The sequence below is a fragment of the Xyrauchen texanus genome, chromosome 7 (assembly GCF_025860055.1).
Source record: "Xyrauchen texanus isolate HMW12.3.18 chromosome 7, RBS_HiC_50CHRs, whole genome shotgun sequence".
Lineage (NCBI taxonomy): Eukaryota > Metazoa > Chordata > Actinopteri > Cypriniformes > Catostomidae > Xyrauchen > Xyrauchen texanus.
This window is the reverse complement of record NC_068282.1, coordinates 42,917,227-42,944,367: the sequence shown is the minus strand read 5'-3', so window position 1 is coordinate 42,944,367 and position 27,141 is coordinate 42,917,227. Positions and strand designations below refer to the sequence as shown.

The 27,141-nt window shown below is 37.1% G+C and overlaps 2 protein-coding genes across 4 annotated transcripts; one reads left to right on the top strand and one right to left on the bottom strand.

The window, feature by feature from the left end:
* The first annotated feature begins 116 nt into the window (after window positions 1–116).
* misp3 (MISP family member 3) lies at window positions 117–12,362 on the top strand. 3 transcript variants are annotated; one of them, XM_052129920.1, is made up of 4 exons: window positions 117–621; window positions 2,246–4,625; window positions 6,736–6,812; window positions 11,566–12,362. In XM_052129920.1, exons 2-4 carry the CDS (start codon window positions 3,035–3,037, stop codon window positions 11,653–11,655), a joined length of 1,758 nt encoding a protein of 585 aa, XP_051985880.1. In that variant the 5' UTR covers window positions 117–621; window positions 2,246–3,034; the 3' UTR covers window positions 11,656–12,362. The 3 variants fall into 3 exon arrangements, with proteins under 3 accessions (XP_051985880.1, XP_051985879.1, XP_051985878.1); XM_052129919.1 differs by having other exon boundaries at window positions 117–628; window positions 2,250–4,625; XM_052129918.1 differs by having other exon boundaries at window positions 117–628.
* A 5,647-nt stretch (window positions 12,363–18,009) lies between these two features.
* On the bottom strand, window positions 18,010–24,376 carry LOC127646362 (uncharacterized). Its single transcript, XM_052129924.1, has 10 exons — window positions 24,164–24,376; window positions 23,242–23,517; window positions 22,388–22,720; window positions 21,518–21,799; window positions 21,015–21,044; window positions 20,795–20,899; window positions 20,556–20,586; window positions 19,106–19,155; window positions 18,962–18,996; window positions 18,010–18,274 (listed from the first exon to the last, which is right to left on the bottom strand). The coding sequence occupies exons 1-10, from the start codon at window positions 24,219–24,221 to the stop codon at window positions 18,185–18,187; spliced, it is 1,290 nt and encodes a 429-aa protein (XP_051985884.1). The 5' UTR covers window positions 24,222–24,376; the 3' UTR covers window positions 18,010–18,184.
* Window positions 24,377–27,141: the final 2,765 nt, after the last annotated feature.

Sequence of the window (27,141 nt, the reverse complement as noted above, 5' to 3'; positions counted from 1 at the left end):
GCCAATAAAAAATAACAATGGCAACAATCCTTTTATGGTGAAACATGAAAAATAATATTCTATGTTCTATATTGCAGTGCTTGGTGTTTAAAATGTGATAGATTCAACCTTGTCGCACATTCCAATATTTGTGCATATTTTATACATTTTTATACTATACATTTAGGTTTTAACATACAGTTCAGTATAGTGGGAACATTTTAATGTTATCCATTGAAAGAGATGAGTTGCTTTCACGGTTTAATTTGCTATATGATGTTTAAAGCAAGCCCTTGCTTCAGTCACTAGAGTTTTTAGAGGGCTGTTTGGATTAGTGATGCAAGGCCTGTGGTTTACTCAAGATCTTTAATTCTGTATGGAAGTTGGAGGGGAAAGAACAGCACAGATTTTAACCTTGATTACTAAGAAGGGGGTGGGGGTACAGAGAGAAAGACAAAACTGAGAAAGAGAGTTCGAGAGAAGGAAACCAGGAAAAGTAAGGGAAGGACAGAGGGGTAAAGAGCTCAAATGTGTGAGCGGGGAAGAGATTTTTGCAAAGTTTGTTGGTACATCAGGTGGAAAATATCAGTTTTCTGTGTCCCCCAGGTGACCGCTTTCTCTCCTTTGTCTTTCATCTCGAAGGTGGGAGGTAAATTTTTCCTTTCCATCTTTTTCTATTTTCATTCCTTTCTAAAAATCAAGAGAGCTTTAAGTGTTAAGTAACAGTGTTGGGAATTTTGACTGAAAAGCTTATCAAAAGTTAGAATTATGTATATTTAAAAAACTAGCACAAAGTACATTTATGTTAAACTGGTCTGTTTTCAAAGACAGGTATTCATGTTTCTTGAAATGTGTTTGTATTCTTAATGCCTTATTTGTCAGCAGTCTTTTTCTCCCTCTGACATTATTTGTTTTGTTTATTATATATTTTGTGCAAATATGATTTTTTTTTATCAGTTTTATATAAACTAGTAATTTATAAAGTTACTCAGAACACCTCATCATAATTCTGTTATTCCAGAATCATTATTTCCAGGTTGTTTTGACACTGATGGTCACAGTGTAATATGATTAAACCGTATTAATCTGTTCCTTATGTAATTAGCATTTGCCTATGGTACACCTGTAAGTCCTTGTATTTGTTTTGAGTCCCATGGACAAATGCAATACTAAATATTTAATTGTGAATGATACATTCATTGTCAACCAAATATTACTGACAAGTCATTAAATAGCCTGTAATACATTTAAAACACAAATATATTGTGGAAGATGGATGTCTTATTTTATTATAATGTTTTTATTTAAAAAGATAATCTTTTCAAATCAGTGTCAATAAATAATGGTTTTCATGGTGACAACTTACCTCATAGAGGTGACAGAAATTATGCCCCAGTGATCTTTTGAATTAAAGTAAATATAATTAATAAAATACCTTGTTAATTTGGACTTTCTGCACTATATGAAGACATTTCATTGACTTCTCTGTTAAGGTGAAAGCGTTCCACTCCAATTTTTTTCTAAGTTTAATAAACTTGTTAATCATTCTCAATCATGTATGGCAGCATGGCAACCCAACCAATGAGCAGGGGTAAATGCTTTAATAGGTCATTTTTCAAATGACAATATAGCATTCAAAATATATATAGAGAGAAGTTACAGTAATGAGCTAAGAAGACTGGTGCAAAGAGAAAGAGATAAATTGTAAAAAGAAGTGTAAATTATTATAACCAAGATTTGTTCCAGGTTCACTGTTTCAAGGGTGATCTTAATGGGAAAGGACACTAATTTGACTTGGAGGCATGGTAGTTAAAGAGTAAATGACCTAATGAGTCTAATTAAGACCTTTTTAGAGGTCAAAGAATTGTGAAGGGGACTAAGAAAACGAATAGTCAGGTTTCAACCCCAAACAACAAGACTGGCCTGGGGAAGAAGTAAAAAATCCTATTCAGTTACAGCAATCAGCCAGGCTGTAACTCAATTTTGTGTGAACCTTCCTGAGCTACTGGGATTGAACCATAAGCTGATTATAGTTTGTACTAAATCAGCAAAATGTAAAAGAGTTGCCTGCACAAAGGAAAGGCCTTTTGCGGCTTCATAAATTACATCTTTATTGGTAGATGGACAGCAAGAGAGAAACAAAAGTCCTGGAAAGGGGGGTGTTAAATTCAATAAAATAAAGGAAGCCTGTCATCAGTACCCAAGAGCTGGCTGTTTGTCATCCTGTGATTGTATAAAAAGTAACACATTTTGCCATTTATTCCAGACAGATCAAGTGTGAAATGGAAACAGACTATGTGATTTGCCCTCAAAGATCTAAAACCGAGGATGAATGCAGTAGTGAGGCTGGGGTTGAAAAGAGGTCCCAGTTTACTGAAGGCAGGGAAAAAGAAATGAGAGAAGAACCAGAAAAGCAAGAAATGGCCACAGATACTCAAGAGCTGGAAAAGAAGGAAAAGCCTATTAGTACAAAAGAAAGAACGGAATTGGTAGAAAGAGACTTTCTTCACCAGCCTCATGGTCCTTCCACTTCTTTATCAGCAGATGGAGCCATTGAGTCAAAAATGGAAGACTTCAACAGTACTGTTGAAAATGACTTTAATCATGTCCAGTGTCAAGATTGGCCACCAGTGCCCCAACTAGAAGAAGATACCCATTCTGAGAGGAATGAGGCTCAAGTCATTGAGATTCAGGATGGGGAGAAGAAAAACACTGAAACCAGCCAAGATGTGCAAGAAGTTACTGAGGGTGAAAAATTTCTCACAATGACACAGAAGGATGAAAGCACAGACTCACCAAAGGTAGCCAGTGAAGAACAGAACCATTTCACTGAGCATGAACTAGAGTCACAGGGTGACTCCGACTCAGTTGTGCTCCTATCAGAGAACAGTGAAGAACAAAACATAGACTGCAAACCTGACGACTTTGCCACCACCAAAGAGCAGAGGGACAGTCATAGTGATGAACCACCAAACCTGACAGAGTGGTCCAAGAGCTCTTCAAAAGTCTTATTGAGCCCAACACTCCACAAAGCACCCAAAGTGAGTCCATAATCATGTCTGAGACTGTCCAGCAGGGGGAGCTTGAGGTGAACAACCCTAGAGGTTTGAATGAAAATGGGGTGGTGCAACAGGTGTATGGTGCTGCTCCGCCCCTGGATATATTTGGCGGTGAGCCTGCCAATCCAGGTCAAAGTAGCCCTGCCTATTGCTCTACTGAAGCAAAAGTGCCATTGATGATGACAGAGTGGGGTAGGGACAGTGAAAGGGAGGAGAGAAAGTGTGATAAAACAGGTGAAGAGCTAAAGCAAACAGTTTGTGTCACAGAAACTGGTGAGACGGCAGGAGGGAGGCAGGGAGAGATTAAAGGACTAGAACAGGACAACAAAAGACAGAGTAAAACAGACTTCCAGCCAAACACAAGGCCTCATTTTGGGGAAGAAAAATTCACCAGAATGGATTTTGATGACAGCCAGAGTGATAGTGGTCTATCAGCAGATTTCTCTCCCAACAGCACAACAGATGCCTCGGACTGTCCTGTTAACGTTGATGCTCCTGATCCCTTTGAATCTCCGACTTATGAAACTCCCATTGAGAGGGAAATCCGTTTGGTCATGAAGAGAGAACAGAGTCTACGGCGCTCTCGAGGACTGGAAAATACAACAAACAGGACTAATGAGTTTGTGGAAATTCCAACAAGGAGACCCATTCTCTCTCAGGACCTGTTCCTAAAACCCAACCCAAGCCAGGAAAAGGACAGACAGTTTGCTGGAAAGAAGATGCAGCAGGAAATCAGTGCAGAGGCAGCGAGGGAAAAGGTTCTGGTTGAACTTGGTCGACTTCCTGGTTTTTATGACAAGGGCACAGAGGTACAGCTTCATGAGAAAAAGCAACTCTTTGAGGCCTTTCAAGAGCCAAAGGAATCTGGGCCTGTTCTTAGTAGAAGATCAAACTCCATCAATGTAGAGGGTTCAACTGGGATACAAGAAGTTGATTCTGCTGTGGAGGTCAGACAATCTCAAATTTCTCCCACTCCACCAACAATGAGCCCACAGGGGGGTTCTAACAGAAACCAACCTGCTTCTCAAGGACCTGGTCTAACTGAGGGAATCAAGGGCCAAATAATAATCATTGAGGCCAACTCTTTTCCCACAACTGTTGGATTTTTAAGAAGCTCTTATGGCACAGTCTCATGGACAGATGGACGGTCCATGAAAGTCATGAATTCTGACAATGTGAGTGCTGCTTCTGCTGGGCCTGTCAGAGCTAGCCCAAGTCTAAATTTACAAGCGATTAAAAATGAAGATGTCTCAAGTTTGGTGAAGGAGAACCCTTTCTTCAAGCTCCGTTCTTCCATGTCACTGCGGCCCAAGGTGGAGCAGGACATTATGGAGGCAAAGGAGAGGGAGAGAGAGCTACAAAGACAGAGGAATAGTCTTTATGGAGGTGCACCCATGGACATGGATGCAGAAAGAGTAACAGGGACGGATTTAGGGACAAAAGAAGGAGAGAAAATGGAAAGTAAAGTAGGAGAGAGGTGGGTAACTCGATCCTCTAGCAAAGAGATGCCCAGACCCCCTCCTCAGCACACAAATCAAACTCCAGCAGGCTGCCAATCAGATCAGTTCTCCACCACCACCACGTCAGGTGAGTCACTAAAAGCAGCATGTGTAAGTTTGGTTTTGGTTTACAGAACAGATGAAAGAAACTGGTTGAGCCAAGCCTTTGACGCTTCCCTGCTGTTCAATGTGGAAACTGTACAAAGGATATACAGTGAACACAAAATTTATTTGTACACTTAAAGTGATAGTTCACCTATACATTAAACTTCTATCATTTACCTAACATTTTGAGGAGATTCCCCTGTACTGGTTGAGCAGATTCACTTCAATGTAAAGCGCTTGAGTGCCTAGAAAAGTAAAGCTATGTAAATTTAACAAATTACTATTATTTTTATTAGTATGTTGTTCTTTCTTATGTGGAACACAAAAGGAGGTGTTTGACAGAATATTTGTCTCTTTCTTAGCCATTTTTAGCTTTTAGCAACTTTTTGAAATGTATTTTAACCAGCAGTTCCCAAGGTGATTTTTACTGGATGTGAAAACTCAGCTCCTCTCAAGTAACACAGGTGTCATTCGTCACATTAACTATGAACATGTCCCACTAAGATTGACAGACAGAAAATGTCCAAATACTTTTTGAGGCCGATGTAATGTTTATACAAAAGACACATTACATGCCTATCTAAGCAAATCCTAAAGAGCTCAGTTTTCTGTATTTGTAGGCCATAAATCCAACGGCTAAACCAACACCTGCAAAACTAATCTACTTTGTTAGCAGTGAGAGCATATAACACTTCCTGTCCTATTTTTGATTGGTCAGTTACGTAAACACATTTTTATTTGACTTGAAGCTGGCAGTTTTTGCATCTCCATGACAGCTAACAAATAAACACTTACACAATGCTAATTTGGTGAGATGTCATCAGTACTGACTTGCACCGGATATTGAAATGGTTGTGTTATTAATCAAATGTGCTGAAATTAGCAAAGTATGATTAAGAGTAGCTTGTCTGGAAAAATTTTTAACTAAAGTTTAACTGTGTTTGCATGTCCAATAAATAACCGCAGTCGAGTCGTGACGTCTTGACTTTATCGTCCTTTACTACTTTATGAGTCATCTAGTCTAGTGAAATAGTCTTGACTGAAGTCCATTGCTAGTTTTCATATAGGTAAATGCTCCAGGGATTCGTGCGAACAATTGTAATATAGATTTCTGATGTTGTCTCATCTGATCATGGAGGATTCTGTTGGCATATGGCAAAATGTTTTATGGTCAGATTTGAACATTTTGGACTGAACTCCAAGCGCTATATTTGGGGAAAACCAAACACAGCACACCACCCAGAACATACTGAACCATACCTACTGTAAGGCATAGTGATGGCGACATTATGTTGTGGGGGTGTTTCTTTTCAGCGGGGACTGAGCAATTTGTCAGGATAGAAGAGAAAATTGATGCAGCCATGTACACCCAAATTCTTGTGGAAAATCTGTGGCCCTCTGCTCGACCACTGAAGATGGATAGCCTTTCAGCATGACAATGACCCTAAACACACCACCAATAAAACAAAATGCAATGGCTTAATGATAAGAAGGTCAAAGTCCTTGAATGGCCAAGTCAGAGCCCTGACCTGAGTCCAATAGAAACCCTGTGGTTTGACCTGTGGATAGAGAGCAGTCCATTGCCCCTCAATCCACAATTTGACTGAACTCGACCAAATCTGCAAGGAAGAATGGGCAAATATTCCCCAATGCAGGTGTGCGATGCTAACAGAGACACATCTAAACTGTCTGATGGCTGTCATTAAAGCAAAAGGTAGCTCTACAAATGTTTAAATCCAGGTGAATTATCACTTTTCAAACCACCTTTCTTACATTTTGGAACTGTTGCCTATTTTTCCGTTTCTTGAATGATGCAAGGCATTTTTTTTTTTCTAAATTGGTTTTGATTTCAGGCTGTTAGACAAAAATAGACTATTCCAAAAGGGTATGATGATTTTTCATAGGCACTGTATTATTGTCTCTTAGTGTTGACAGTAGACAAAACACATTTGTTAATTTAGAAAGCTCTTTATTGTATTTAATACATATTATGTTTATATTTTTTCCTGAACGATATCTGTAGTTATGTAATAGATATTGTATTGACTGAAATAACGTAAAAAATAGAAAATATCCTTATCCTTTCTCACTAGTGCGACTGTCCACCGGAAAACTGGACCTAACCTGGCCACCACCCCAAGTGAATGAAGAACAAGGACAAGAGTCAGAGGTAGAGGACCTCACTGTTTTATTCTCTCTGTTAAAAATGGATATAAATTCCCTTCTCCACACTATCCACACTCCAGGATTAAATGTGTCATCCCTCTCAGCTGTAATGGGGATTGGGGTGGTAACTCAAAAGTCTGAGGTTAAAATCCTAGATTGGTTGATCTATGAACAAGGGACTCACTAAGTATTCTTTATTATAGTTTTTGCAAGGCAGCTCTGTATTTAGATTCTTCAAAAATTCTAGTTAGTGGTTTGTTCTTAACCCCTTACCCTAAATATTAAGAAACTTTCTACCAAACTTTGTGGAGTAGAAAGTTTCAATATTGTCTAGAAGTATATTTTATTGTTTTTAATCAATGTTTTTTTTTTTTTTTTTAGATTTAAATATTGAAGTAAATTAAAAATTGCATTTTAAAAATCTCTCATATACTTACATAGATTAACTTAGAAAAATACACCCAACAGAAATGGTGTCATTCTAATATTTACATAGTGAATTTCAATTTCTACATCTATTTGAATACTGAACTGTGATTGTTCTATCCTTTCTTGCAACTATTTAACCATATAACCATCTTTACACTGCGAAGACATGCACTGAATGTCATAACAGCATAGCAGCTCTGATGAAGCATTTTATTTACAGAGAAGCAAAACCTGAAACCTACACTTACTGTACTTACATTTTAACAGGTGTCTTTTTGCCTTGCTAGCACTGATATTTCTTGAAACCATAAAATGGTATTTAGGAAATGTAAATGTAGTTAGCATTGTGCTCTTGAGACAAGACAATGAACAAGACACTTCACTCCAGCTTGCTCTCCAGGGAGGTTAGAGTAGGTCAAGAGGTTTCAGTAATAAGTTAATTGTCAATCGCTTGAGATACCAAGTGTCTGCTAAACAACCAAAGAAATACAGACACCACAGCAATTCATTCTTTCAATAAGTAATCATAGAGTATCAGTTTCAATGACCCTCCCAGTGCAAACACAACCAACGAAGAGATGCTTAGATAATGATGTCTATGAGAGTTTGTACCTGCTGCATTCTTCTGTAGCTAAAAATCAAGATCTAGCCATGAAAGATGAATACTCTTATCATTATTGCCACAGTTCAGCCAGGAGGCTATAATGTAACAGAAGCAACACAATCAAAACTGGTGTTGTCAAGTAAACATGTCTTTATCTGTCAGTTCACCTCATCTGTACTTATATACTGTACATACACTGGCAGCCAAAAGTTTGTAATAATGTACAGATTTTGCTCCTATGGAAAGAAATTGGTACTTTTATTCACCAAAGGGGCATTCAACTGATCACAATGTATAGTCGGGACATTAATAACGTGAAAAATTACAATTTGAAAAAAATATTAAAAAGTTCTTAAACTACTTCAAAGAGTTATCATCCAAAAATCCTCCATGTACAACAAAGACAGCTTTGCAGATCCTTGGCATTCCAACAGTCAGTTTGTCCAGATACTCTGGTGACATTTCACCCCACGCTTCCTTTAGCACTTGCCATAGGTGTGGCTGTCTTGTCAGGCACTTCTCACGCACCTTACAGTCTAGCTGATCCCATAAATGCTCAATGGGGTTAAGTTCCATAACACTCTTTTCCAATTATCTGTCCAATGTCTGTGTTTCTTTGCCAACTCTAACCATTTCAAAAGTGGCTTTTTTTTGCAATTCTTCCCAAAAGGCCTGCACCCATGAGTCTTTTCTTTACTGTTGTACATGAAACTGGTGTTGAGCGGGTAGAATTCAATGAAGCAGTCAGCTGAGGACATGTGAGGCATCTATTTCTCAAACTAGAGACTCTGATGTACTTATCCTCTTGTTTAGTTGTACATCTGGCCTTCCACATCTCTTTCTATCCTTGTTAGAGCCAGTTGTCCTTTGTCTTTGAAGACTATAGTGTATAGTCTTTCATACTTTGTCTGAAATCTGCTGAGGAGTTTCTAGAAAAAGCAGTTTTTTCTTTTTTGCCATTTACGACCTAATATTGACCTTAAGACATGCTAGTCTATTGCATACTGTGGCAACTCAACAACAAACACAAAGACAATGTTAAGCTTCATTTAATGAACCAAGTATTTTTTAACTGTGTTTGATATAATGGCAAGTGATTTTCTAGTACCAAATTAACAATTTAGCACGATAACTCAAGGATAAGGTGTTGGAGTGATGGCTGCTGGAAATGGCGCCCATCTAGGTTTTGATCAAAAATAACTTTTTTCAAATAGTGATGGTGCTGTTTTTTACATCAGTAATGTCCTGACTATACTTTGTGATCAGTTGAATGCCTCTTTGGTGAATTAAAGTACCAATTTCTTTCTGAAACGACTAAATCTGTACATTATTCCAAACTTTTGGCCACCTGTGTGTGTGTGTGTGTGTGTGTGTGTGTGTGTGTATATATATATATATATATATATATTATACATACATTCTCACCAACCACTTTATTAGGAACACCTGTACACCTACTTATTCGTGCGATTATCTAATCAGCCAATCGTATTGCAGCAGTGCAATGCATAAAATCATGCAGATATGGTTAGGACATTCAGTTAATGTTCACATCAACCATCAGAATGGGTACAAAATTTCATCTTAGTGATTTCGACCATGGCATGATTGTTAGTGCCAGACAGGCTGGTTTGAGTAATTCTGTATTTGCTGATCTCCTGGGATTTTCAATCTCTAGTTTTTAGAGTTTACTCAGAATGGTGCCAGAAACATCCAGTGAGCTGCAGTTTTGTGGAAAGAAATGCCATGTTGATGAGAGAGGTCAACAGAGAATGGCCAGACTTGTTCGAGCTGACAGAAAGGCTACGGTTACTCAGATAACCACTCTGTACAATTGTAGTGAGCAGAAATGCATCTCAGAAGGCACAACCCATTGAACCTTGAGGCGGATGGGCTACAACAGTAGACGATCACGTCGGGTTCCATTTCTGTCAGCCAAGAACAGAAAGCTGAGGCTGCAGTGGGCACAGGCTCATCAAAACTGGACAGTTAAAGACTGGAAAAATAGCCTGATCTGATGAATCTCAATTTCTGCTGAGGTACACAGATGGTAGGCCCACGACACAAAAATCATGCCATTGTCGAATCACTTATCACATTTTTTCCCCCATTCTGATGATTGATGTGCACATTAACTGAAGGTACTGACCCGTATCTGCTTGATTTTATGCATTGCACTGCTGCCACACAATTGGCTGATTAGACAATCACATGAATAAGTAGGTGTAAAGGTGTTCCTAATAAAGTGGTCGGTGATTGTATACACTGATGAGTCAAAACATTATGACCACCTGCATAATATGCTGTTCGTCCTCTGCGTGCCGCCAAAACAGTGCCAACCCTCTGAGGCATTGACTCTACGTGAGCACCAAGACATCAGCAGCAGATCCTTCAAGTCCTGTAAGTTGTGAGGTGGAGCCACCGTGGATCGGATTTGTTGGTCCAGCTCATCCCACAGATGCTTAATCAGATTGAGATCTGGGGAATTTGGAGGCCAGGGCAACACCATGAACTCTTCATCATGTTCCTCAAGCCATTCCCAAACAATGTGTGCAGTGTGGCAGGGCGCATTATCCTGCTGAAACAGGCCACTGCCATCAGGGAATACCACTGCCATAAAGGGGTGTACCTGCAACGATGGTTAGGTAGGTGGCACATGTCAAATTGACGTCCACATGAATGGCTAGACCCAGGGTTTTCCAGCAGAACATTGCCCAGAACATCACACTCCCTCCACCGGCTTGTCGCCTTCCTACAGTGCATCCTGGTGCCATCACTTCCCCAGGTCCGTGTGATGTAAAATAAAATGGGACTCATCGGACCAGGCAACCTTTTTCCACTGCACTAAGTTCCAGTTTCGACACTCACGTGCCCATTGTAGGCGCTTTTGACGGTGGACAGGCCTTCATGGGCACTCTGACCGGTCTGCGGCTACGCAGCCCCATACGCAGTAGTTTGTGATGCATTGTGTGTGTTATTAAACATCCTCCTGTAACCATCATTCAAATTTTCAGTGACTTGTGCCACAGTAGACCTTCTGTCAGTTTGGACCAGATAGGATAGCCGTTATTGCCCTCACTTATCGATGAGCCTTAGGCCCCAACACCCTGTTGCCAGTTTGTCCCTCCTCGGACCACTGTTGGTAGGTACTCACTATTGGTGACCGGGAGCATCCCACAAACCTTGCTCTGTTTCAGAGATTATCTGACCCATTCATCTGACCATAAAAATGTGACCCTTGTCAAAGTCGCTCAGGTCTTTACTCCTGCCCATTTCTCCTGCAGTCAACATGTTGACTACAAGAACTGATTGTTCACTTACCATCTAATCTACCCAGACCTTGACATACAGCCATGTTAGGAGATTATCAAAATTATTTGCTTCATCCGTATTTAATCCGTCATAATGTTTTGGCTCATTGGTGTATACTTTTACATACTGTACTGTATATATGCAGTATATGGCATTAAATATGGGTTTACTTTACCAGTTGAGCTACAGAAACTCTAGCAGTATTTTAGCGTAGAGCATGGCGCTAGCGACGCTAAGATAATGGGTTCGATTCCCAGGGAACACACACACTAATACAATGATTACATTTAGATAAAAATGTCTACCAAAATGCATAAATGTAAATATAATAAACTGCATTTGTGATTAAGCTACCCTTTTTAGACATTTCAAATATACTCACTAACGGTCTTATTCATTCCATTAAATACAGAAAACCCTAAAGATCCCAAGGCAGCGAAACCTATTACTTGAGCGCTGGGAGACAGGGATGGTGAACAGTCACATGGACAACAGCAACTGAGACCAAACCCAAACGACAGCATCCTGAAATACTGTATACAATATTCTGGAGTCCATTCTACCAAGAGAGTCAGCGTGATGGAGCATATGAACAAATAATCAGCTTTCGCAGAAACATCTCTGATCTTGTAGAGGAAAGATAGTGTGAGGACTGTGTGTCATTATGGGTGGAAAAGAGCATACAATAGGCCTACCCTCCAAAAGACACTGCAAAAGTGAAAGGTTGGATATCCAACCCAGCATTTCTCAACACTATCCAGATGTCTGTAAAAATAACTGACAAGCCAAAGTGGTTATAATAACATCTGTTGGTTGTGTTTGTGAAAGCTTGGCAATGACAGATTGGTGTTGCATAGGTTTAAAAGATTTCAGTGTAATAAAAATGATCTGCATTACAATTATTCAATCATTCATAATCAATAAACTACTTATAGTGGTAAAAATGGTACACTTTAAGGTAAGATAGGGGTCAGTTTAGATAAACAAATGTCATTACTCATTAGAAACGCTAAATTAAACTTATGATACATATTAAAATGCAACAATTAATAAAAAAAATTATATAATCAGCTTTTTTTGTTATTTGTGAATGTTTTGAATGCCTTTGAAACTCAAATTAACGAATGAGACTGAAAGTTATCCTGGGGTATCAAAGATAACAATCCCACTACCTGCTCAGTCATTCATGTTAGGATCATGACGGAGGTTTGGCTTTTTGAGTCCGAAACTGGATCACTGTGTTCACAATAGGTACAATCATCAAGATGCATTGCTTATTTATGGCATATCTATAACTTTGATTTTGCCAGAAGAGTATAACAATTAAAGAGTGTGACGTTCCAAGAGTCTATTCAGTATTCCTTTGCTTGTTTAATGACATCATCGTCCATTCTATCCTTCTATGTACTCTGCCTGCAGTATGTACTTAGCTGCTGTGACTCAACACGCCAATGAGAATTCAAATGAGTCGCCATGGTGATGATGGTATTGTTGGTAAGATACAAAGAAAACGTCTGATTAGACATGCAGGGCTGCCAACTCTCACGCATTGATGCAATGGACACTGCTCTCACGCCACACGTCCCTTTTCTCATGCAGTGATAACGTCGCGGAGCAAAGAGGGCTTTGACAGAGCAGGCAGCACTGTGCAGCAGTGAGTTATTCAGACCATTCAGGGGGAAAGCAGTAGCACAGCCTCTCACCCTGCCTCCAAAAAACCTACTACATCACTTTCCTAAACACCTGTTTGTCAATACTGCAAAACTTTCCTGTTTGGTTATCACGTGCAATGTCTAAAGGTTGATTTAGAGGTAATTTGATCTAGCATTTAATAACTTTTAAAATGTTGAAATTTATGAAGCTAATGAGCATAACATTTATTTTTTGGTTATTAACAATTTTATTGATTCTATACATAAAACATTCAAACACAACAGAATCAATTATTCACATTAAACACCCTCCTCCGAACACTACTATGGTCACCAACAACTAGAACATCAAAATAAAATAAAAAAAAACAAGGAAAAAAACAAAACATCAATACACATTCCCAACTAAACTACAAATCTCTCTCCACAGCCCTTCCCCAAGAACCCTCCAAAAAATCGAAATAATCCCCCCACTTCCTGACAAACAAATTCCATTTCCCAAGCCTTCTAAAAAAACATCTCAAACGCCACCACCTTGCATATCTCCCCCACTCCCTAAATGAGGGTGCCCCAGCCGGCTGGATGATTTCACTGGATGATTTTTCTGTCAATCATGACTTCGGCAAGGACCAAACTTTTTAAATATCTTTCCCCAATATAAACAGCTATACCATCACCCAGGATACAGAGTCTGGGGCTAAATGATAATTCAGTGTCCAATACCTCGCACATAAAGTTCTGAACCCCCAACCAAAAATCTTGGCTCATTACACATCCTCAGAAAACATGTGTTGTGTCCCCTTCTTCTGATTGGCACCGCCAGCTGGTGGGTGTGTATTTAAGACCCAACCTATACAATCTAGAGGGGGTCTAGTAGAATCGATGCAAAATCTTAAATTGCATCAGACGGACCCTTCTAGATGTAGACTTGATGCTTTTTAGAATCCTAGACAACACTCCCTCCTCCAATGCCAAGTTTAAAACGTTCTCCCTTAATCTCTTGAGAGAAGATGAAGCTCTGTCCCCCAGACTCTGAATTAACGGGAGTAATACACTGATGCCTCATGATCTTTTCCAAAAGCAGAAATCACCAGTTCCAGAGTATCAGCCGCTTTAGTGGGGTTTATACTACACCCCAACATAATACAGAACAGGTGGCGCAGATCTAGGAATCTTAAAATGTTGAACCACATCTAATGGGATCAGAGACGAATAATAAAATCTAATCTGCGTAAAGCAAAAGTTTATGCTCCACACCTCCTGCCAATCACCCCTGGAAAATCATCCTTCTTTCTTATCATGGCTGCTAATGGTTCCAGGGCAAGACAGAACAATAATGGGGAAAGAGGGCAAACCTGCTGGGTTCCCCTATCCAGAGTAAAATAATCTGAAATTAATCAATTTGTTTGTACTGCCGCTACCGGGTGTCTATAAAGTAACTTAATCCATTCAATAAAAGTATACCTGAACCCGTATATATCCAAAACTTTAAAAGATATTCCCATTCTACCATATCAAACGCCTTTTCGGCATCAAGTGAGATGGCAGTGACCGGATTCTGATCATTCGCCACTGACCACATTATATTGATGAGACGCCTGATGTTATCTGAAGAGCTGCGGCCCCGAATGAACCGCACTTGATCTATATGTAGAAGAGATGTCATAACTTAATCTGTTAAAATGTTAACATCTAGCTTGATCAGGAAAATTGGACTGTAACACTTACACTCACTTGGATATTTGTCCTTTTTAAGAATCAGACTGATCCGGGCTTGTGTCGTGCTTGGCTGAAGCTTTCCATTCTTTAATGATTCCGTATAAACAAATGTGGAGCTAGTTCTGTAGCATAACATCTAAAAAATTCATTGGCAAAGCCATCTGGCCCCGGAGACTTGTCTGTACCTCATCAAGCTCCTCCAAGTTTATCTCAGAATCAAGATAATGTTTTTGCTCAGTCATCAATTTAGGGAGATCTAATGGTTCCACAAAGTTTATAATACCTTCATCTGTAGATGTGGAACTAAAAAGATCAAGATAGAATTCTTTTAAAGCATTATTCATATCAATGGCCGAGGTATAAATTTCACCACCAGCAGATTTCACTGAGGGAATGGTAGAAAAAGACAAAAGCTTACCTGATTTGTCCTCCGACTCAAAATATGACTGTCTTGCCCTAAATAACCAAATCTCCACCTTCTACGACAAAATAGTATTATATTTCAGATATATTTAAGATTTTTAGGTTTTGCAGAGAATATATTTTTAATGTGCATTTTGATTTACTGTTCTGGCTTTATTTAAAAAAAAAAAATGTGTTATAGTCAAAACAAGTGAAAAAAATCGAACAGTGCTGAAGAAGTAATCCAAAGTATTTAGAATACATTACTGGCCTCAAGAAATTTAACGGAATATGTTACAAATTACGTTTTATAGCATATAATCTGTAATCTGAGGTGGAATACATTTCAAAAGTAACCCTCCCAAACCTGCATGTATATCAAAGACATGTATTTGTATTACTTGCTATAATTTTGTCTGTGAGTAAAACAAATCAGCTGGTTGCATTCTACTCTTTGAGAGCTTTCCAATGACATATGGCACATGGCTATGTTTTTTTACAGATTGCGTTAATATGTACAATGCAAGATTATTAAGAAATTACTAAATGGAACGCTTATTATTTGTCTGCAAATTTCAAAGCACTTGTTCAGTTTTGGTCATAATGCCTACATGCATTGTAAAATACAACTTCTAAACAACACCTACAGTATTTTGTGTGGGTCAAGACTGTAGTTATTAATATTTTTATATTTGTTTTCTCAACAGGCCCCACCGGGTTAAACCAACATTCGGTTATTATATCTTTTCACACAATTTGTTGCTCCTTCAATATTGAATAAACCAAAAATTCATTTATTTTTTCAGTTTTTATTTCAGCAATAAGCAAATTGAACTGATGTTCATGTACACAACTGTTTGTAAGAGAGTTATAAGTGGTTTATGTAAAACAGCAGTGTTATAGTAAGGTAAGAATACCAAGACTTGACACAGGTATGTGAGAACACTAAAAAATAAACACTAAAAAGTCTTAAAAACAACCTAGTTCCTATAATAGATATAAGGGCTGGGCAAAGCAGCTATTATAAATTATTTTTAGCTCACTATTATATAAAACGAAATATCTATTTTCGGTCAACCTTTTTAATTGAGTACACGCAGGGACTTTTGTGAAGATTTTTGAGTAATGACACAAACGAGTCATTGGAGTTTTGAATCGATTCACTGAAACAGGCAGTTTGAACTGATTCATATAAATGAATTGATTTAAGTTTTAGCAGCCCAAAGGATGTTGGTAAGTTCAGAGATACTAAAATATTGTAATGCTTGAGTCACAAGACAACTGGTTGAGCATTCACCAGTATGTTTAATTTCATTAGTGATCTTACAAATAAATAGTTCACTTTCAATTTTAGGGTTTTGACAGAAAAAAGAAACTGAGAAATGCTATTAAAGCTGCTTTGTGCTTTCACTTCACTTAAAGGGATAGATCACCCAAAAATTTAAATTCTCTCTTTTACTCACCCTCATGCCATCCCAGATGTGTTTCACTTCCTTTCTTCAGCAGAACACAAACAAATATTTTTAGAAGAATATGTCAGTTCTGTAGGTCCATACAATGCAAGTGAATGGTGACCAGAATGTTGAAGGTCCAAAAAGAATATAAAAGTAATAAAAGTCCTTTTTTTAGTATCCACTTTTAATTCCACATTCTTCTTTTGTGTTTTGCGATTTGCATTCGTTGTGCATATCATCACCTACTGGGATGGGAGGAGAATTTATAGTAAAAAAAGGACTTAAATATTGATCTGTTTCTCACCCACACCTATCATATCTGTTCTTAAGATATGATAAGATAAGATTTAACCATTGTAGTCTTATGGATTAATTTTGTGCGGTCTTTATACGCTTATTGGAACTTCACAGTGTTGGAAGGGTTACTTTTGAAATGTATTCCACTACAGATACATGCTGTAAAATGTAATATATCATGTATTTCGTTAGATTACTCCAGGTCAGTAACGTAATCTAAATACTTTGCATTACTTCTTCAGCACTGGTATATTTTTACTGCCAGTACAGTAAGACAAAATACACATGTTAAAAATACATTCTCTGAAAACCTGAATACCTCATGCAGTGTTGTTTCTAAAACAAAATAATTCAAATTTATCTTGTTTGAAGGATCTTTAGATATTTTTACAGGAAAACAATAGAAAAATTATTATGAAGAATACAATTTCTTGCCCTATTATCAAAGGTCTTACTAGAAAAAAGAAATTATGATCCAACATTAATTTTCTTGATAAAAAATATGATCATTCTGTAACTATTAAGACAATGTATTTACATGCATTCTATTAGTATGCAGGGTGTCTTTAAGACGCTGACCAGCTCATTTGCATATGTGTGTGCTGTGTGATTAGAGAGTTTATGGAGTATGATGACCGATATGCTCTCCAAGACCTTTATTATACTTTTATGTTTTGTGACACTAATGGTTTGTTAATTTTCTCATGTATGAGAGGAGCGTGCAGCCTGTGTATCTGCCATTAAATGTGTGGAATACAGACTTTTGCTGTTTGGCTCAGTGATTTGTCGGAATAAACCATTCATCTCCGGGTAAAAGCATAACAGTGCCTGGCAACTTGTGCATGTAAAATGGCTAGAAATAGCATTTTAGCTTAGCGTAAAGCTGACAATTCACACAAGTTTTATTTCTATTTCTTCTGCTCCAAACTTACTTCTCTGTCTGCTTGTATGAATGAAACACATCATAAGAAAGTGTTTCACCGCTGTTCAAATGATTGCATCATTTATATGTATGAATGTTTTCCATCTGAAAGGTCTAAATATTAAATGTATCAAAGTAATCTCTTCAGTAATCAAAATACTTTTTGAATGTAACTGTATTCTATTTACCAATTATTTAAATTGTAACTGTAGTGGAATACAGTTACTTCTATTTTATTAATGTTCAGCAGAAGATCACTCAAATACTGCTAATGGTTTCCTGGATTTCCAGAGCTCTCTTCTGACAATGACAGTGAAATTCATCCAAAATCTCACTGAAAAATACATACCACATAACAACTGTATACAATTATTAATGCAATATTTTATAAATATACAAAATGTTCCAGCTTTTCAATAAACATAATACACAGAACCAAAAATCCACTAGAACCACAGTAAACAATGATTTTATGTATTCATTATTTAAAAAAAAAAAAAATATATATATATATATATATTGTTGGCCTTAAAATAAACGGCACAATATACAGAGTAAAATCTCCGTAAATCACAAAGATCATTATTAAACAGTGGGGTTATTGAAAGTTGTCATGGGACAATCGTAGATGGGCTCTGAGACAGAGGGTCTTCCTCTAAAGGCTCGTCCAAAGTCCTGCAGTCAGTTAAACACATAAATGAAACATAAGTGATGTGACAACAAGCATGTTTTTCATAGTGAATATAATGCAACAGGAGGATGTTAGCAAACTCTGAGTGATGCAAGGGATCTGATATGTAGATTTCACACAGTTTAAAAGAGAACTTCCTCTTTCCTTCATGTCCAAGTAAATGACAAATGAATTGCCAGTTTGTGGTACTTGTAATGTTCTGAGCAATTTCATTGGTTTATACAGTGGCGTTTATGTTACGTCATATTGAAGTTAGTCAGTCGAATAGAATGTAGAGAGCATGATAAACATGGTTACTGCATGGTTGTCAGAATCAAGATTTTTGTATCTGAAGTAACATTACTTTAGGATCAATCCGGCCATCCCTAACACAGAGTATGTACACACACCAGAGTCTCAATAAACAGCAGACTTCATCTAATGTCAGTGTATTATTAAGCAACAAAGTGGACATGACAGTACTGAAGTGAGATATGAGATTAATAATGTAACTGTAGGTCACCATCCAAGTTTTTTTTTTTTTTTTTTTAACAGGTATCTCTCTTACTAAATTTGGTGGAATGGGGCCTTATGCAAAGGAAATCTACTTATAAACCTATTGTTACAAGTTGCAATTCAGTGTCAGCCGTTAGTTACATTACATTAGAAAGTTAGAAATGGTGCATTGTTACCTCGGATCCAATGTCAATACGCTTCAGTGTGAGGTCTGTTGAAAAAACAGTCAAAAGTGATCGAAAATCCGATATCTATGGTGATGGAAGATTTTAAACAAGATGAATAATCATTGCTTCAAACAGGTTTTCACGATGACTTACCAACAATATGATCTCTGGAGTGAACACGATTCCAAAGTTTTTCTTGTTCTCTGTGGACAGAATGCATATGTCATATTTGTGTATTTTTATATAACATCTGTGTACTTTTATTTTTAATTAAAAATCTACTATTTAAACAACCTAAATATTTATTTTGTTCCTGAAGCTCAAATGGTAGAGCATTGCTATAGCAACACCAAAGTCATGAGTTTGATTTCCATTTTATCACACACTGTAAATAAGAAATATAAAAAAAATAAAAAAATGTTTACTCCACTTAATTTTGTACTATTTTTACTAGTTTTACAGAGTAAGTTACCGTTACTCTCTAAACCCTAAAGTTGTCATTAATAAAAACATTTAAGTAGTACTATTAAATGTTATTACTCAAAATTATCAAGTACAAAATTGTGGCTCTGTGGAATACCCATAAGCCCTTGTGCTTAAATTATGTATGTTTGGTCTAAACAAGGGAAATTTGTAAAAAAAAAAAAAATAATGTTATTTAATAATGTATATAGTTTTAATTTTAATGACTTTTGTTGTAACTGCTTGATAGTTGTGATTTGTGTGAAGTCACCATTAGCGTGATTAGTGTTACCTCTAGTGAACTTGGAGCCTTTAAAATTTTTGCCATTCTTCTTTACTTAATTGAACTTTACAAAAGAGCAGATTTATGTGAACTAAGAAGTACTATGGAGAATCCAATGAGCTAAATAGCTAACCGAGATTCCAGTCATAAATAAAAACAATAATAATTTAATAACAGGTGAGTTCAGTTTACTTGAGCCAAATAAGTATGTTTAAAAAGCATGCAAACTGTTACCTTATAAATCTCAAGCAAGGTCACCTAATTAGATTTTGCAGTGCATAATGATAATGCATTGATTTACTGTAAATGTGCTTTAGATAAAAGTGTCTGACAAATGCTTAAAGGGTTAGTTCACCCAAAAAATGAAAATTATCCCATAATTTACTCTCCCTCAAGCATCCAATTTGTATATGACTTTCTTCTTTCAGCCAAACACTTCCTGTAATGGCCGCGCAGAAGGTCGTTACAAGAAGCCAGAGATTATAGTTTATTAAGTTTACATTTGGATATTTTTCTTACAAAAACACATTGCTTCGCTTCCGAAGGCCTTTATTAACCCCCTGAAGCCGTATGGATTACTTTTTTGACTAATGGATGGGCTTTTTTGGGCTTCAAAATCTAAGGTACCATTCACTCCAATTATATAGCTTGGAAGAGCTAGGATATTTTATAATATAAATTGTGTTTGGCTGAAAGAAGAAAGTCATATATGCCTAGGATGGCTTGAGGGTGAATAAATTATGGGATAATGTAAATTTTTGGGTGAACTAACCCTTTAACTAGTGAAAAAATATAGTAAATAAAAAACAAAATGTCATTTTAATCAAATATCAGGTATGCTTCATTATAGTTTCTCACCTTTGCCACCTACTCACTGCCGTAGCTTTGACTAAAAATAAAGGGGAAGAGATTGCAATTTATATTAATGAGGATTACATGCATGAATGAGATTCCAAATGCATGTTTTCATTCCAGCATTTAATTTAAAGGATCAAGAGGTTAATCACCATATTTTTTGTTCGAGTTCATAACACAGAGTTGATCTCTGATCTGGAATCATTTGGGCTACTTAAAATGAATGGATATCTAATACTCACCATGTTTGTGTATGGCAAAGCCCAGGAGTGACACCACCATGAGGACCAGAACCCCCGCAGACAATGAGCCAACAATGAGTGCCAGGTCTGTGTTCCCTGTGTTGTCTTTCCAAAGATGAAGAACAAAGGAAAGTGTCTTAAAAATGCCTTTTTATTTCAGTTGGGCACATTTGATTTTCTGCATTACTGTGGTGAGGTACAAGACCAAAGTAAATGTTACCTGCAGAGGAAGGTGTGCATAAGTGATGACCTGAAAAATCATGCAATCAGTCAGAGTTTACATGTTAAGTTTACATATTTTTGTTCTTTCCACAAATATGGTACAAAATAGGGCCTGAAACTCTTTAGAAACTAATTTTTCATTTTGATCTGTGAAAAGAGGTAATTTACCTTTTAAAAATGTTACTGTCAGCCTCAGAAGCTCAAACTAAATATTATATGAGCGGTTTTATTTTCCATTAATTTTATGTACAGTAGTTTAAACCTTGATTTCTGTGACAGTAAACATGAAATAGAAGTCCAAATTAAACTGACACATTTTATCATATAACAAAAACTACAAGTTGAAAGTAACATGTTGCAAATTTAGTTAAGCTCAGAGTGGGCTAGCAGAAGATTTGCACCTCTAATTATTTTTTTTTTGGGATGTCAAAGTGTACAGTATTTGTAGAAAGTAACTTGTATTTTAAGCATGATCATGTCAAATAAAAAAAGAATACACACCTGTAATGCATGGGAGAGTCACTGGGATGCTCATTTTGGAGTATGCCCAGGAGTTGCCCAGTTGTACACTGTATTGACACTGAAACATTGTGTTGTGTTCATATTGTGTAAGAATGGGAAATCTTGCACTGTGTTGGGTCGGGGAAGCCTGATGGGTTGCGTAATGTGACGGGGTGCCCACAATAAATAAAGAGAAGAAGGCCTGTGGATATGAGGGTGACCCCACACACTCCAAAACTTCACCCCCTTGGTGGGATATGGACAGAGTGGGGACTGGGAGCTCTTTGAAAAAAACACACACAGTTATATGAACATTAACGATGCACTGCTGTGGCAAAAACGCTAAACCTAAATAAAGTGCAAGAAACAGTCAATGTCAATCCATGTTTGCTGACTCAAGAACATTGGTTAAATAGTTTCTATTTGAATTAATAAGTGGTCTGGGTGTTTTCTATGTGTTTGCTAGATTGTTCTTGGTCATTGCTAGGGCGTTATGGGTGGTCGCCAGGTGGTTGCTTACTGGCTCAAGTCAAAATATCCCACTCCCAAGATTATATTCTCTCTAAATTTGACTTGGGTCCCTCCTTCAGTGTGAGTAAATGGGATTTTTTATCACCAATTTTATCCAGCAAAAATCTTCTTAGATAAGTGATAGCTGATCTCTCCTAACAAATTGCACTATTAGAGGTATTCATGTCCCATACAGTGTGGGACAAGTTATCTGCCCAAGATGAATCTTTTAGGAGTTTGTTAGGGGTTTGTTCAGAAACCAAACCCTAATTCTATATTCTAAAATGATTAAAAACTTTAGATGACAACACAAGACCTGATCAGAAACCATGCACACCAGTCCAACAGTTGTCTTCTCACCTATCACATTTATGTAAACAGGCTGACTGGCTGTAGAGTTCACTTGTCCCGTATTTGGTAATGTGATTTGGTATAGACACATGTACTCCCCACCATCCTCATGTCCTGTTATCCTCACACTGAAGCGAGACTGCTGGGATTGGGATACCAGCTTGAAAGGGGCCACCATGGAGCCTGGGGTTCCTCTAGCCCTCTGGAGCAAAAGGAAAGCCTCTGGGAGCTCCTGAGGGGTAGGTGAAGCCTGACAGTGGAATGACAGTGTCTTACCAAGCATAGCATGACTACTAGAGGGCTCCACCACCAGATGAGGGGGTGGAGGTGTCGAGATGGAAACTGTATGGTGAGAAAAAGATAAATACATATTGAGATACAGTTTGAAATACAACACTAAAGATGAAAAGACATGTACTATTGGGTGGAGTATCTTGATTTGGTGGTTACTTGCAGAGACTGACAGAGCTATTTCTTTAACCGGCACACCTCTGAAACCACAAAGCTTTTCCCACCTCAACACAGCAGCCTACTTGCTAAACTATAAGTCAATGTGACAACAGAGATTCACTTAGATCCACACATTGACACAAAACTTAATATACATGAAAAATGACATTATATATTAGATCCTATCATTTATAAATATATCTTATGGTATTATTGTAGATGCATCACATATATTATAATAAATAATATTTTTATTTGTATGGATGATGGATGGATGGACAAATAGATAAATTGATGGTCGGTTGGCTGGATAGATAGAAAGATATATAGATGGATGGACAAATAGATAAACTGATGGTTTGGATGGATGGATGGATGGATGGATGGATGGATTTCTATGAGTTCATACTCACATTTAGGATCTGGCTTCATGTAAGAACTGTACATGCTGTTCTCGTACTGACAACAGTACAGATTTGTGTTGTCTGTATTGTTTTCCCTAAGCACAAAGCGAGCCTCTTGCTGTTTGGTTGAATGCTGTACAGTGTCTATTAGCTGTTGTACTTTGAAGAGTTTAAATATAAAACCACCATAACCCTGAGGGGCCTGGCACACCAGCTCAACAGATGAAACCCTCACAGCTACCTGGGTCAGGGTAGGAGCTTCTAAGACAGAGGGCTGTCCTGCAGCTGGAAGAACAAAGAAAGAGCCTATATATTATTGTAAATATAACTCTAAGTCTAATACATCCTCTTTACAGTCTTAAACATATTTAAAGCCCAGAAAGATATGATCAAGCAATTGTTCAATTTGGTAGATATAAAAATGTGGTGAGTACAAATTTTTCTTATTTCTATAACCCAAGAGGTACTCATATCTACTGAAACACCCAGCTGGAGTATTGGATGTAATAGCAATACTATTGTGGTCAACTTCATAGAATATGGGAACCAGACCAGAATGACCAGATTCATCAGCAAGTTTTGTTGGTGAACATCATGTATTTGCTAGACCAGCACAAAACCAGCACAGGAACAATGTGGTCTATGGTTTTTTTTATTTATTTTTTTTTTTACCAGAGATTGTAATAAAGTTATAAAGAACAATTATGTAATGATAAGTTATGTTCAACCATAATTCCCCAAAATTCACTTTATTTCAATAATTAAACAACAAGCCATTTTAACGTTTAAAGACACACATAGTAATTTCTGTAGATTGTATAGTGTATGTGAAGAGAGCAGCAACCACATGATTTGCTATGTGGCTTGGATTACAATGTGTCAGATATGTTCTGAGGATAGTGATACATAATTGTGGAGTGTGATAACTTACCAGTAAAATGCTGCCTAATGATGATCAAAGCTGTGAGAAGATATCCACAAAATGACATTCTTTTTGTGACCCAAAATGTTCCAGATTTTCCTGTGCTCTCAGTTATTAAAAGCTTTAAAAGTCCTGGATGAGTGTGTATTTGTATATTATAAAAGATGTTTAAGATTTCAAGTGGTTCAACAGATGCATAAAATCACCACCGCATGAACCTCCCTTCTCATTAACTTGCGCAAACTTCCTTATCCACGCATAAAAGTAACAAAACACGTTTTGTGTTTAAGAAACCACATCCTCATGAAAGAAAGAAAGAATCCTTCCTCATGAGTGGCCCATGAGTGCTGCTGCTGCATATGACAAAGACAGGAAATTCAAATGACAGGATGTTTAGACATAGAATTCACTTATATTTTTATCTTTATACCTCTCCATCTAGCAGTTTTACATTGTCCATTGATACAGGGCAGGTTAGCAGAGGCGCATTTTAATGTATACAGTGAATACAAAAAAGGAGTCACACTTAAAAATGTATAATTGTCATTAGATTAGATGACAACATTTTTTTACATTTAAAATAAAACAAGGTGACATCTGCAAACAAATGATGACAAGATATTTTCTCAATACTAACTTCACTTTTCCAATACATTTTTTTTCAATTACTTTTAAACCAACAGGTCCCAAGGTCATTTTTACTGGATGTATTTAAGTCCCTTAATGTTCCCCTATAGATTGAAATCAATTAAATTTCAATACCCCAAAATTCTTATATGTGTTTATGTTCTTGGTAGTAAGAATAAGAACTGAATTGTAAATCTAAGCTACAAAACATCATGTTTGCTGTAGCTGGGAGGAACTGTGGTCATCTGATTGTTTTGCCAGTGAGAGTCACATGGACAGAACAAAACAACAATTAAATATTATTGGTGTTTGTTGTCTTTTGCATTATTTCCCTTTGTTCCTTTTAGCATTCTGCCATTTCTTTCATAAAGAAGGACTATCTATCTTTCATATTAAATACCCATTGGATTGGATTGCCACAATAACATGCGGAGATGATTCAAGTCATTTTTTAGTTAAATTAAACTAGTATTGTAGTTAAATTATCAAATGGAAAGTAGGGGATTGAGTGATTATACAGCAGTGTAATAATAAATGTGTTGACCACACTTCATTATTCATGGTTTTTATTATTGATATACTGAAACTATATTTTAAGGGAAATTACACATTTTGAGAATGCCCCTGGAAAATGTATATAATACACTGCTAATAAATAACAATAAAACCGCCTACCTAATATTGTGTAGGTCCCCCTCGTGCCACCGAAACAACGTCAATCTGCATTTCAGAATAGCATTCTGAGATGATATTCTTCTCACCACAATTGTACAGAGTGGTTATCTGAGTTACAATATACTTTGTCATTCTCTGTTGACCTCTCTCAGCAATGTAATTTTACTTGTACTCAAATGAATTATTTCTTAATTAGCAGTACTTTTACTTAAGTAAAAAAATCACTACTCTTTCCACCACTGGATATACTTCCGGAGAAGTTCTTCTGCTTTTTCATTCAGGGGTAAAAATAAGTTTGAAACAATGAGTACATGTAAATATGAGGATGCTCAAGATAATGTGACATTAAAATGTGTTATCAATGACTTTATACCTCATTCTATTCACATGAGGTCAGTAAAAGGAGTTTTTTAAACCACTCAATGAGGATTTAAATAATATACAGTATATGCAGTAGAAAATGTGCTTTCTGAATTCATGAAGCTAATACGCTAACACAACCCGTTCTCATTTCCTAAGCTTCCAGTTTTGACGCTTGTGCAGAAGCCATCAACGTCTGCATGATGACACCAAAGGTGCCCCCTTGCTTCCTCTCATTGACGTGGTGAGGAACCAAAACTTTGTCATCAGGTATTAATCTTTGAATATAATTTTATGTTTAACCTGTGTGTTTTATTATACTTATAAATACATTGGTGTGATATAACATTATGCAATCATATATAATATTTTAGATCCCCTAACCTAACCCCATTTCTAAATCTAACTGATAATCAACATTATACATCATAAAAGAGACACTTCGATATACATCATTTTATATACATTACACTATTTATAGATATTTTTAAGCACCCAACCACGCATTTACTGTATCTAAAGTACAGTCATGATCATTAAATTATATTCCAAAATATACAATGGCATTGTGTGAGTAGCAGAGTGAAACTGAAGGTTTTAATCAGTACAAATATTCCCCATCTGCAAAGGCATCCTCATTCTACCAGCACATCTCATTCAAAAATTACATGTACTGTACATCCGAAGTAGAGGTCATTGTAATCGGTCACAAGACACGCGAAAGTCAATGGCATAATCACTGAGTCTCTGATGTCAAACCATTTTCATTATGCTTGAGGCGGCAATTTTTTAACGTGTAATAATGAAACTTGTGCAGGATGTGTTGTGGTGGATGCTGGGTGACCGTGATTGGTGACTAAAAACCAACATTTAGGTTTGTTCTTCTCAAAGACTCGGAATACACCCAGAATGAAACAGGTCACATCAGCAGTGCAGGAGGTGTACAGACAGATTAAATAGACAGATAAACAACAGATTAAAATTTACCACTGTGAATAAATCTTGCTGATTTCAAATGAAATTAAAATCATTCCCCTGACATAAGTCACTAAAACAAAATTTTACCCCAACGTATAATTAAATGATGCTAAAATTCGAATGCTCATCGCATCACTCAGTTGACGTCTAAGGTTTCTCGATGAAAAGAATGCACTTGCCGGATTTGTTGCAAACTGATGCCAGAGGGTGCTTTTAGCATCTGAAGATCGACGAGCTGGGCTCTTGCACAAGGAAGACTCCTTGACACCTTGGGAGTGAGAACGTGTTGGCTATCATGTTATACGTGGCCATAATATGTGCCAAGTGACCTCTGTTATTGTAATTAA